Here is a 13,557-nt window from a genome sequence, read left to right on the forward strand (position 1 = left end):
AGGTTGGAAACACGAACATGTGAATATATAAAGTCGGCGCTGCAGATATAATACAGCGATCGATCGGTGACATGCATTCATCAGAATTTGCGTTTACATTAAATCTGTAGCGTCTAATCTCTGTTTGACGTATGCATTTGCACAGCGTTGGGTATTAAGGTCTGGTATAATAGCTGCAGTGTGTTTGGTCTTTCAAGGCTGAGCTCAATGCTGTTTATAGGGGAGCGGTGACGTCAGTCGGCAGTGTGTGGGTGGCTGTGTGGGTGAAGATAACTCCCAAATGAGCCTGTGTGTAGAAAAAAAAACAAAAACCTGAGAGGAATGGAAAGACAGACTCTGTTAAACTCAGCCGTGCTGGATTACCTTGAGCTTTGCACGGCAAAAAGCAGAGGCAGGGCAAACAAAAGCCGCTCCTGCTGACCTTCCCAGCACCGACAGTATAAATAAAGACTACTACTGAGGAGCTGAATTAGAGATGACGTGCGAGAGAGAGAGAGATTTCTGCTCCCGGAACAATGTGGTGTGAGCTAAATAAAGACGAGAAATTCCACTAAGGTGTTTTAGTTCAATTTATTGCACAAACAGCATTGACAAAATTTATTTAGATGTTACAATGTTGTTAGAAGTGGAAAATAGACACAAAAATAGAGGAAGAACATTCCAAAAAAAAAAGAAAAAAAAAAAAGCTTTAAATCATTTTTGACACATGGGGTAACATGTCATATGACCGGTCCCAATCAAGTCCTTATGTAGGGGAAATATCTTGAACTATAAGGACACGGTGGTTCTGGAAAAGGTGAAGCACAGATAAAAAAAGGGCAGGAAAGGCAAGACAAACCTGGTTTAAAACCAGTGTCCGAATGACACAAGTCTCTTATCAAAATGTATCACATTAGTTTCCTTCACAAAATCCTTTGCACACAGTACAGACAAGAAACCGTTCCACCCTTCCAGGAGGTCATTAGAGGTACAAACACCAAATATGCAATTATCTGACAGGGAGATATCAATAAAGAGTGTTTTATCTGTAAATGGGGTGATAGAAAGTTTCAGCACATGTCGCACATATCTACACCGCAGAGCTCCCACACGGGCATCTTTGCATATGCTACTCAAAAAAATAGAGTCCAGCTGTGCAGGAAGTTAGTAAAAATGTACACGAGGGCGGTGGTCAGAATATCAAATGCAGGTTAACAGTATGTTTGCATGAGCCAATGAATGGAGTCTTTGGTAGGACGCGAGCACCGGGATCCAGAGGCCTTCAATCGCAAACACGGTCACACTGAAACAAGCATGATGGAAATGGCTTTATTCCCCTCCACACAGACAGACAGACAGACACACACACACACACACACACACACACACACACACACACACAATTTCATCTTCTCAGTAACAAATCGCGGAAGGTAAACACTTCCAGTACAAAAACCAAACACACAGGAAACATCTCTCGAACTGTACTCTATTTGTAAGGGGCTTTTGTGTCATTTAGTAGAATGGGTTGGGAGGGGAGGGGGGTTCGGTTGAGTTCATCACCAGAGGCGCGCGCACACACGCACACACACACACACACACACACACACACACACACACACACACACACACACACACACACACACACACACACACACACACACACACACACACACACACACACACACACACACACACACACACACACACACACACACTTTCAGTCCAGACACAAGTCTTTTATGGCAATGGGGGCAGAACAACAGGAGGCATAAAAGGACACCGAGAAACTCTCGTCCACTTCTGTTTCACAAAGGGAGTCACGGCACACGAGTGTGAGTGTGTGTGTGTGTGTGGTAGGAGAAGGGAAGGCAGACAGAAGCTTGTAGAAAGGCACAGAGCTTTAGAATTTACCACTAAAGAAGTGCCACGCAAACATTACACACACAAAGAGGAACAGGAAAACACACTCTGGTGTCTTTGTTGGCAAGGAACTTGAGGAACGAGGGTAACTTCAGTATATGTGACCCAAACAAGATTTTTTTTTTTTTTTTTTTTAAATCAAGCAAGTTTTCTCACATCTTGTTAAAGTTGTGCGGTCGCATCCAAACTGAGGCTGCCACACAATAAAAACGAGCTTTGACATGAAAGATGATAAAGACGATTGTTACAGCAGATTAAGTGCAATACAAAGTAACAAGGAAAGTGAGGGAGGATTATTAAATGGCACCGAATGACAAGATCTCCGTCTTTGTTTCAACTTCACATTTAGTATCTATTAATCCGAAGCGCATGTGATGCTTTTAGACAAACGGTGAGATCAGGATGAGAGGAGGCATTAGAGGAGGTTCCTGTTGCCGAAGATGTTATTTGGGTCCACATAGTCCTTGACAGACTTGAGCATCCCGATGCCGACATCGGAGACGGTCTCTCTCATCCACTCCTTGCGAAGTTTCCCCACTGAATGAAAGAGGAGAGAAATAAATAAATAAATAAAAACGGAGGAAGACAACCGAGGGGGAGAAATAGAGGAATCGGCACGGCTGATTGCTCAGCAGGCTGCTGGGAGCCAATCAATCTTGTGAGAGTGAGTGAATAAACAGAGGGTGATAAATGCTTTTATTCAGAGAGGAGAAATGTTTTGCATGGCATGATTTATGGAGCTCAGCAGACTATCAAACTCATTAGGCTGTGTGTGTTCCCAGAGGAGGGGCCGGCTGGCGGCTGTAGCAGGCCGTCCCCGGCTCCCTCGCTGAGCCACCACTCCCCTCCAATTCCCTCCCTCCGAGCCACCGGGGCGTTCTCCCCGTGCCTTTCTGTCTCATTGTGCACACCTCAGCTGGAGGAGCGCGCTCCCTCCAGCTGACCCACGAGACGGTGTAGTGCTCGGTCGCCCCCAACGCCGCTCTGTGCCCCGACAACGGCCGGGCCACCGCGGGGGGGGGGGGGGGGGGTGTCTAAGCCAACCCGCCGAGCGCCGCACAATGCTCCTCTGTCGGTGGGACTTTGGCTCGGAGCCGCTCCCCGCCGTCTCTCTTTCAGCTCGTCCAAAACTCTCAACCTGCGTAGCGAGAGCAGCATCGGCACCGAGCCGAGCGAGGGCGCCCATTACTTCGCCAGCTGTCCGGTCCGACATCCTCCACAGTGCTCAGATCAGAGTCTGGAGACTTCCGAGGACTCGGAAACCTCAGTCGCCTAGTTTTCCAGAAACTCAATAAAAGACAAAAACTTTCGTTTCTAACGAGTTCCTATATATGAGAAATAGATTCCATTACACATTTTACAGTTTTGATTTCCTTTTTGTAAACTGAACATCCTGAGAGTGAAGCAGACTAGTGTTTGAGACTTTGAAGGAATAGCTGCTCTTCATTTCGCTCAATAAGACCAGAACAAGGTGGTGAACAAGAACCTCAACAACACGAAACGTCATTTATTGCTTCTTCATTATGAACAAGGGCAAACTGTCATCTGGTCCATGCAGGTCTACCAGCCTCTTCAAGGAAAGTCACTGAACAATCATCAGAAAAAATTACTTTTAATTAAATTCAAAATACCATGAACAAATCCAAATATTTAAATCCAAAAGATGACCATCAATAATATTAGAAAGGAACTCGGTAAGGCCAGCTTGAGTTGGACTACAGATGTTTAAGTCCCTCAAGTTAAATGAAACCTACCTTCCATATTCATAAACTAAAGTTATTTGTTAACTTTTGGGGGTCATACAGCTTCAGAGAAAACTGCTATGCTTTGGATCAAGACTTCAAAAAGCTGGATTTGAGAACCGAGCGGCTCAGAACAGGTGCAGCTCGCTGTGTAAACACCTGAAAGCAGCAGAGATTAGATAGGGAGGCCTGGAAATAGGAAAGAGCATGATGGGAGTGTTCACACGCTCCTCTCCACATCAGTAGCAGGGAGCCCCCCCCGGTGTTGGGGGGGGGGGGGGGTGTTGAGGGAACAGGTCACCCTGACGCATTACAGCTCCACGTTATCAGAGACCAGCCAGGAACCCAGATGGGAATCAGCCATGAGGCTAGTGAGGCCCGTCTCCCGACAAAACAGGGCAGACAGCAGGGTCACCAGGGACGCTGATACCACACAAGCCTCCAGATGGTGACAGAGAAACCAATCAGCTGCTACCCAATAACTAAGAAAGCTCCGTGCTCTTTACCACCACCACCACCACCACCTCTTCCTCCTGCTCCGCCTCACTCCTTCCCCTTGTTCCACCTCCATCCCTCCCTCCTCTCAGGAAAAGAAGACAAAACAGAAGGTGCTGGGACTGCATCATTGCCTCCATCACAGTGATAATTTACACATCTATCTTGTCATATTCGCTCTTTTTTGCTTGCTATCGCAATCAATCTCACCAGGCTTGGTCTGTGCAGCTGAGACATGCAAAGAAGTACAGGTACTCAGTTCAGAAATGACTTTCTTTTTTTCTTTTTTTTTTTCACCCCCCCCCCCCAGACTGATTTTTCTCTCATGTGGAAAAGCCCGGGGAAGTTCAGGGGGAATGGCACCAGAGGAACTTCACTAAACCAGGTCATTTCTTTTCCGCCTCCTGGGTGCAGTGACCTGTGAAGACGTGCGGTTGGCAGAGTTGGCGAGATCGAATCTGTGAAGAGCCACAAGGTGAGGCGAGGATGCTGGCACCCCGGGGTGGTACTTGTGGAGAATAAAGGGAGAAGCTGAGCTGAGCTTCGACCCCCGCGACATGCCGCTCTCACTCTCACTGGGTTCGTCTGACAAATGGGGGTCAGGACGTGACAGAGTTAGGTAGCAGCCCTGCGTTCTCATGATATGGCCGAGCCGTGCGGGGCTGATAGATGGATGACTCCGTTAGTGATGGATGATCAACAACTCCTCACCGCTGTGACACTGGTGACCTAGTTAAAGAGGACATTTCTCCCACTGTCCTGGCTTACAGAACCAGTCAATAATCAAACCCGCTGTGATAACTTTCGATTACCTCCTGGAGTTTCTATCAAACGGCTGCTGGTGCCGTCGGCTGAGTATCATGTCCCGCAGAAGAAGGAGCAGAGTGCTCCTCACGCCCACAGGCCTGTCCCTACGCCCATGCAACACAATGCTGACCCGCTGTAAATAAAAGGGCCACAAAAATGTATATTTCCTCCGCTGCCCTCCCACCTCACCATCCTTGACTACATCTGTTTTGTTTGATACACAAAACCCAGTGAAACTAGCTCCATTTGTCAACCGCTGATTGTGGGCAGACAAACCGGCCTGTCTGCGCCCAGATAGCAAGCCCCACTGTTATTAATCACAATTACAGAGTGGGCCCCGCACGAGGGAGCTGCATCAATATCACCTCCTCTACCCCCCCCCCCCCCCCCCCCCGTCACCTCCCCGTGCTGCTCGGGGTGGTCGGGCCACCGTTTGGAGGTCAGTATACAGCCGGCGATAACGGCAGCATCATTTACCCCGGCCCGCTGCCTCCTTTTTATTAGCAATCTTTTAATTTTGAACCCGTCCCCGCCTTCAGGAAAAATTGTGATTTAATATCGCAGCTGATTCACTGCATACTGTTTTTGACAGGCGTGATGAATAGCCTGAAGTGATGTATGAAAACAGCGAGGCGGATGGCAATATAGATAAGGCAGCCATTTCGGTTGGCCCGATGGGGTCCAGCGAGTTGTTTCGCCGCCCTCCCCTGCGCACGTTTCATTTGGTCTCTGCTGAAAGGAACAAATAGCCGAGTCAGAGTCATTCATCTGAGCTGCCGGAGCAGAATTTGAACACGTGAAGGAAGCCATGAAAGGCGGTATTGACAACGTTCAACACGTCGTCAATGCCGCCTCTTTTTATAAGGTATATTGTGGACAATAGTGCAACCACCACCTCACTTCAAGTCTGTCTGTGCATCAGTTTTTTTTCTTTTAGTACCTCCATGGTGATGCGACAAGCTCCCTCCGTTGGCGAGGATCTCTTCTCGAGCTGCATGCTGAGAAAGAAAGAAAACACACGTAAACGACATAGAACTATTCAACAAATCCTCATTAAGCAGATATCGTTCTGACATGAAAAATGTCTCGACAAACACATGGGCCTACCTCCACTTGTTCATATACATGTACTGGATCGCCGAGTCCCCGGTAGTTGAAGGCAAAGTAGAAGTAGACGCAGGCACCAGCATCATATGTCTGAGTCACCCTGAACAAACAAGACACACATTTAAAATAAAAAAATATATATATATATAAAAAAAAAGCAGAAAAACCTGAGTCATGTTTTTCTCTTCAGCTGTTCCTATTAAAATCCCATTTACATCACTCTAAAGAACCATGTTTGGTCAAAAAGGCCTCTTTCCCTCCAATAAAAGCATTGTTTACAGAGTAATTGGAATAAAGTGATGTGGGAGGTTTGGCTTTCACCACCAGACCTTTGACCTCAATCCATTCATGGCGTCAAGAAAGCGGAGGCGGCGCGGAAACGCCGTCACCTTTAATAAAGTGACATTATCAGGCGTTAAACAGCGATCAAAATGCTTTTACCGAATCACTGCAAGCAACACTTGGGATGATTCACCTGGCACTTTGATATTTGTGGTTTTACACACAACAGTTTATGAAAGTGGCTTCTGATGAAATGCAGGAGGGATTCAGGTGTGCCAACATGTGTAATAACCCTCTTTTGTGGGGAATAATAAGCTTCTGTGGCCTCGCTCCCCTGTTGGGGCGCAAGATGCAGAGCCCTTGTTCATTTGACATGGCCCATCACCTGGCACGCTGACTCTTCTAGAGGTTAAATGGACAAATCAATCATGTGACAGACTGCAGTCGGGAAATGAATGGCTGTAGCATAATCAGGCGGAGGCCTAATCTGTCCGCAATCTGCGAGCAGCAGCCTGGTGCTCCTCAGCCAGCTCGCCGTCTGTCTGTCACACGGTCTGTCTGCATCTCTCAACAGGGGCTGGACTGGTCAGCCTGCCTCAATGCTTAAATCTCTCAAACATTTTTAAAATGAATGTGAAATATACCTCATTTCATACATATATATATGGAATATGGTCCCAAAATGACTAAAAAACTAGAAGCAACATGAATGACACTTTTCTTTATAAAGCTCTCGGAGCATTTTTTGTAGTTTTACAACTAACACCCCATATACAGTCAGGATACTATAAAACATCATGATAAAGTTATCGTCTGAGTGACTTTTTGTTTTTCTTTAAATGGCAAAGTCCCTTATTCTTAAAGCTTTCCATCCCACAGAAAGCCACAAGGCTTGAGGTCGAATGCTGCAGACGGGATAGAAAAATTAAAAGGAGTAAAATGTCATTGCAATTGTTTAATGACATTTCTTCACAGTCCAAATCGTATAAATAGTTTGTGCACTTTCAACAAAACAGTTCAAACAAGGCTCAGTCTGGGTGGGGAGATTGTGGGAGCATATTTCATGTTCAGGCTCAATTCATATCAAAACTGTTACCTGCATGTGGACAACGGTTGGAATTGAACTCCTTTGTCTTTACACTCTTGAACAATGCGAGCCTTTACGTTCCTGCAAATGTCCAACACCCTGCGAATAAATAAAAATAGGGACAAAAACTATTTGTCAACAGGATTTAATGACAGGTCGACATGTATTCACAGTCCAAGCTTACATTTTTACAGTTGAAATACGACAGTGTTGTGTGTGAGCAAAGCTTTGAAAAAATAGTTCACGGCGCAAAATTATTAAACCACAGAAAAAGGGGGGAGAGGACAGAAAGGAGGACAGACTGAACAACATGACGACCATTGTGGGAGAGATTCCCACTGGTGTGGAAATGGCCGCCAGTCCTAAGCATGTGCAGCCGTGTGTGGAGGGTGGAGGATGGGGAGGAGGCTGGGTAATGAGCCAGGCACATATGTTCGCCTCAGTGGCTGATCTCTTGGTCTCTCCCGTCAGGCATGTTACACAACAAGGAACTGCGTGTGCTTCTGTTTGTTGTGCAACAAAACAGGATAATGGAAACATGCAGAAAATGCAGATCACACGACATGCATGCGAGATGAATCTCTCCACACACACACACACACACACAAGCCATATAGTCAGATCTCCGCTCTCTGAGTGATAGAAATGTCAGGTTTGTAGGTTGAGTTCCCGCCAACGCAGTCGTTTAATGTGGGGTGAGGGTGGGGGCATGAAGGTGAATGTCAAAGACATGAGCAAAGAAAAGAAAAGAAAAGGAAACAGGAGCAGGACTCTCTCAGGATGCAATGTGTGGGAAGCAGAAAGAGAGAAAGTGTGCAGCTATTTAAAATTAAACACGGAAAGCCCTGAGGCTCGTATTGATGCATTTACCTGTCCCAAGGCACAGAGGTTTCAAAGGACTCCCCAATCACATAGTAGTCCATCCCCAAGTCCTGATTGGAAATAACATTTACATCAGTAGACTGATAAATCAATCGTATTTAGCACATTTACTTGCACACAACAATCAGGGCCAACAGTTTTTATTTGCATTCTGGCTATTGGAAAACATACATAAACTGTTCATGCAGCAATAATAAATAAAAAATAATAATCAAAGCTTCATTTACAACCGAAGCTTCCCCAATTCACCTTCAACATCATCACATACATTTCATAAGTCAGTCCTTGTGGAAATGTCTAACTCCGACCCTCCAAAGCACCAATTTATCAGGATGTCTTTAACTTTAACTGGGTGAAACAAACAAAATGGGCATCAGATCTTTTCTTGTTATTGGCTGTTGAGGTTTTGGACCAAATTGGAAGCACATACTCAAACACTAAAGACAAGATGACTGTTTTATGGTAATCTCAGTAGTGATACAATACACTGCTTCTTTAGGATATTCACAGAATCTATTTTACAGTTAAAATTAGTCTAAACAGAAAGGACATTTTGTATTTTTAGGGTGTTAAACTTTTCGTGTTGATGTGTGGACTGATATTTCCTTCATTCTACAGCTTTACTGTTTTACCTGCATGTATGTAAATCTGGCACTTTTCTCTAATTAGTCTTCCCTTCTATTTCTCTGAAAAAGAGAAAACTTGCAGAAAGCTATCAGTGACTTTTTTACAAGTGGATGTAAACTCTCTACTTGTGGTTGCGTGTATCAGAAGAATCTGTAACAGGACTGACCTAAGTCAGCGCTCTATTGTAAGCAACTGTGACCAGATCAAATCAGAGACCTCCTGAGGTCATATGCTGCAGCGTCTCTATGCTGCTTTCCTATCTGCTGTCAAACTGCAGCCTCGCCGCCCGCCCCACCTGCCTGTCAGCTCAGGCAGAGAGAAAGCCAGAGGAGTGACCCACCCGGAGGTAAGCGATGACGAAGGTCAACATGTAGCCCCTCTGCCCATTGTCCTCTCCGGCTGCAAGGCCCCTGCAAGGAGACAACAGGGTTAATATTTAACAGCTCTTTTCTTGGAGCTCTGTTGGTTGGGCCGCTCCCCCTCTCAACGGCCGTCATGGAGCTTGTCAATCCAACAATGTGCGGATCAATGGCGCCATGCTCCGCGCATCGCCACAGGTCAGCCACACATCTATCACCTGCAGTGGGTAATCACATTTTCATCTACCATCCAAACTAATCAGGCCAAGCTCATTAGAAAATCACTATATTGATTTTCACCCTTCTTCCTGTTTTGCAACACCACAGGAAAACATTCCTCACCGAAGCAAAGTGAACCAATCCATCACAGGCACTTGATCTGATGGCTGATCGAGATTTATTTGGAATAATGCAGTCATACAGAAGATGTTAATGTAAGTGAAACGCTTCTCATGGAGTAACTGACAACAACGCAGCTAATAATAATAATGCAGCTGCAATAAGCACCGAGCCACACAGTCATGTATAGCTGGAATATTAAACAAAAGGAGCCAGGAAGAAATCAGTGCCCAGAAATGATCCACAATATGATTGGGTTGTTGGTTTCTTTATAGCAGGATGACTGTTTAAAGTTTTACTGATCAATCCTAATGAAACATAAACCTACTTTATACTTTAATACTGATAATGTATATACATATGACAGAATGTAACTAACAACAGGTCAACAATTCAGTTTCACAAGATCAAAAAATTACTTAAGTCTTCTTTTAAGTAATCCCCCCCACCCCCCCCAAAAAAGTAGTTTTCGATTAAAGCACTGGCACAAAGTTTCACTTATGAAGCGATCTATGAAAGTGGGCCACGGCGACACGTTTAAAGCAGGCCTGTGATGGAGGGAGGTTCCCTCTCATGCTGTTGGGTAACTGATTTACAGCAAAGTCTTCGCAGATCTGTTGCATGATCAATCACAGCAGTGGAGCACACCCCAGCTGTGTCCTCTCGCCCCGAGCTGTCCTGGAGGGAGCTGTGGCCTGAGATCAGTGCCCACACCACACTTACTTTAACATTAAAGCTGCCCTGACAGGATGACATCCACAGGTGATTCATCAATCCAAACCGATACAAACTACAGAGAGGAGGGCCAAGTTCGAAGTGCTTTAAGTGTGATTTTCCTTTCACTGCCGTTACAAATCTCCTGGTTAAGTAACATCAGGTCCTCGAGCTAATCCACATCATGATTGAAGCTCCACCTAATGGCACTTCAGCGCTCTATACGGCCCGTCCTCATTCTGAAACAGAGAGTTATGAACGAGAGCAACGGCAGCTTACCCGAATTTTGCAGCGATGTCGTAAACTTGCTTCTCGTGCTGCAGGACCTTCTCACGATCGCCCTCAAACAGCAGGGTGGCCACACACAAGTGGTCGGGGTCAAACCCTTTGAACTGGGACAATAAAAGGTGGAATCATATTTCACGGAGAAACACCTGCAGCTATGAGACTGGTGGCGCTCACTTTGAATTATATTTCTCACCTTGGTGATGTAAAATTTCTTCAACCCGTCCAAAAAGGAAGTGAAAAGTGAAGATACTTGAGGCTTCAGGGCATGACCTGTGAAAATGTAAGATAAAAGTCAGCTCTCTTTACCCCCCCCCCCCACAGGTGCGCCTCGGAAACTAATGCTATTGTTCACACATGAGGTAAAAGCCTGTTCCTGCCTGCACCCTCCAGCGCTCCGAGGGGGCAAGCGAGTCACATTTATTTGGATTTTCACGCAAAAAGAGGGGAAAAATAAATGGTAACATTTGAATAACTTTACAACTGGCCAGTGGCTGCCAGCGACAGCGCCAATAAATCAGAGAGTTTCCGAAGGGAAGTGGGGTTGACACGGTGATATCCGTCTTCCTCACCCACACTTTTTGATTTATTCCTGATCGGACGCACAAAAGCGCCTGTGGACAAGCGAAAATGAGGGGCTGGGGCCAATGGGATGGTTATCAATCACAGTGGGGAAGTCATGGGTGATGTCGCTGAGACTTAACAGTTCATTTATTTCCCCCCATGCTCAAGTCTCTTCATCACTTAGTGTCCTAATTGTTTCCATTCCAAATTTTGATTGCAGGTCTTAAGGTCTCTCACAGCCATCATACTCGTTAATTAAATACTCAAAATCCAGAGAGGGAGAATTGGGCATAAACTGGGCATGATCCTACTTTTAGCTCTCCCTGCTGTGGCTCGGCAGTGTGCTTGCTTTTTCCTTTCTATCACATGTTGCTGCTCCTTCTGACAACATAAATCTTAATTTTCATCTTGTGTATCAAGATAGGAGGATTTCAGTTGTATCCGTCATTCCAGACCACACGAAATCTGCCTTTGCGATAAACAGTAGGGACAGGCCAGTAATAGGACCGAGAAGGTGTCATAGAGGCACGAGTTTTAGTTATTAGTATAAAATATAAAACTGGTCACTTCATCTTTCCTGCCTAATGCTAAGAACTGCCAACTCAGAGGAAACGGGGAATATGGGGGAGATAATGAGATCCCTGGAGAGTGGAGAACCTTAGAGATCTCAAGCAACGCCAGATACATTCCTCTAGACCTTAAGAAACAACATTAAAAAACTTCACCATAGCAACGACTTCATATTGGCCGGGATGATTTTTCATTGTGCCTAAAAATCTTCGGTGGTGTGCGTTCGCTGCGATTCTGCTGCAGAGATGATCAGTAGAACAATTTGGTGCTTTCCAGTGTCGCATCACTACACGCCTCATCGCAGACTTTTATTGTTATGTAAAATCCTGATCAAAGTGGTGATAAATATTCAACGTGAGAGCTTTTAAGTTCCTCATGAAACAATGGCGGAGTGCTTCATGTATGGTCAGTTATTTCCAATAAAAACTCTTTACAGCAGATATGACTTACATTTTCAATAGCCAATCACACTGTGTGTGTGTGTGTGTTTTATGTGAAGCTGGTACTGCTGTTGGTGCAGCGGAAACGCACAATAATCTGCATATGCATTAATGGATTAATACAGAATTAATGAATGTTCACGAGGGCACAATGAGTCATCTGAAAATTGACATAACTTCAGATGAAGAGAAAATGAGGCGATTTCATGTGGAAAATAATGTCTTTTCAAGATGAAACAAAAAGAACAAGCCGTAGAAGCGAGATTAAAACTGAAAATGTTTAGTTTATTTTTTTTCTTCTTCATTTCATGGCAGTTTCAGCTTCTGCTGAAAAGCTCAGAAGGAAAAAATAATAACTCAACCAGGTGAAAACAAATGCGACTTAAAATGAGAGATTGGCATTCACAGGAAGAATACCAAAAACAAAAGAACTTACCAAATTTGAATTGCTCATTATCCATTAGCCGTATAGATGCTGGAGCACACCTCTGGTAAAAGAAACAGTCTACATAAGTTTCCTTGAATCAAAGTGAAGCTTACAGATGACAGAAGACCACCGTATATTCAGTCTGCTGCAGGAATATTTCAAAGTGTTCGAGGACGACCCCCTCTCAAAGAGCTTGGAATACCGTTCACTCACCTGTCACAGCCACACAGGCTCATTTTACATTGACGCCCCTGTTTCATCATTTTAAACAATTTCTTTCTAAACATAAATAAATTCAGTTCAACAATGTATTGCAACACAATAATTCCAGTTTTATGCTCTACATTTTATTAATCACGAGATTATCTGAAGAGTCCATTGCGCCATTCTAGGGAATTCACTTCCATCTGCTATTTGCATTTATCCTACGCAGTATGGCATCGTAAAGGTTTCATTTTCAGCCTGTTTGTTTTGGTTTTACACAAAAGCAGCAAAACAAGTGGTAAAAGGAGTAAATGTGTGAATTTACTGAATCAGCAGCCAGAATGAACTAAAGAGCTCCGATAAAGGCAGAGTACAACCAGTGATGCCGTACATACCGCCAACACTGCAGGCGATAATTGGACGCAGGTGGTCAATAGCCTCTAGAATAAAATAAAAAAATAGGGACTTTGTGTGTCGAGGCTATGAGACAACAGCCGTAAATACTGAGGCCACAAGTGGACACAAAACATTTCAGGGAAAATTGGATGAAGGGACATCAGATGGCTTCACACTTTCAGTGAATACAAACAACTGCTTGTTTAGTTGTATCAATGGTCTGATTACAGCTGCTCTCTGATTTCATTTCACTTGAAAAATGCATTTTTTAAATTTTGGCGCTCTGATTAAGAAAGACAAAAAAAAAAAAAGTGATGGCAAAGGCATC

At 44.7% G+C, this 13,557-nt stretch overlaps 1 protein-coding gene across 1 annotated transcript in view; it reads right to left on the minus strand.

The window, feature by feature from the left end:
- Positions 1-558: 558 nt before the first annotated feature.
- Positions 559-13,557, minus strand: part of agps (alkylglycerone phosphate synthase) — a 28,524-nt gene continuing 15,525 nt past the window's right edge. Inside the window, exons 12-20 of the mRNA XM_080478380.1 lie at positions 12,639-12,690; positions 10,825-10,901; positions 10,623-10,735; positions 9,272-9,341; positions 8,293-8,354; positions 7,432-7,521; positions 6,054-6,153; positions 5,887-5,944; positions 559-2,439 (exon numbers count right to left, since the gene is read on the minus strand). Of these exons, the coding sequence (XP_080334506.1) occupies positions 2,318-2,439; positions 5,887-5,944; positions 6,054-6,153; positions 7,432-7,521; positions 8,293-8,354; positions 9,272-9,341; positions 10,623-10,735; positions 10,825-10,901; positions 12,639-12,690 (744 nt within the window). The 3' untranslated portion in view covers positions 559-2,317. The remainder of the gene's footprint in view (positions 2,440-5,886; positions 5,945-6,053; positions 6,154-7,431; positions 7,522-8,292; positions 8,355-9,271; positions 9,342-10,622; positions 10,736-10,824; positions 10,902-12,638; positions 12,691-13,557) is intronic.

This window comes from Lipophrys pholis (genome assembly GCF_963383615.2).
Source record: "Lipophrys pholis genome assembly, chromosome: 13".
NCBI lineage: Eukaryota > Metazoa > Chordata > Actinopteri > Blenniiformes > Blenniidae > Lipophrys > Lipophrys pholis.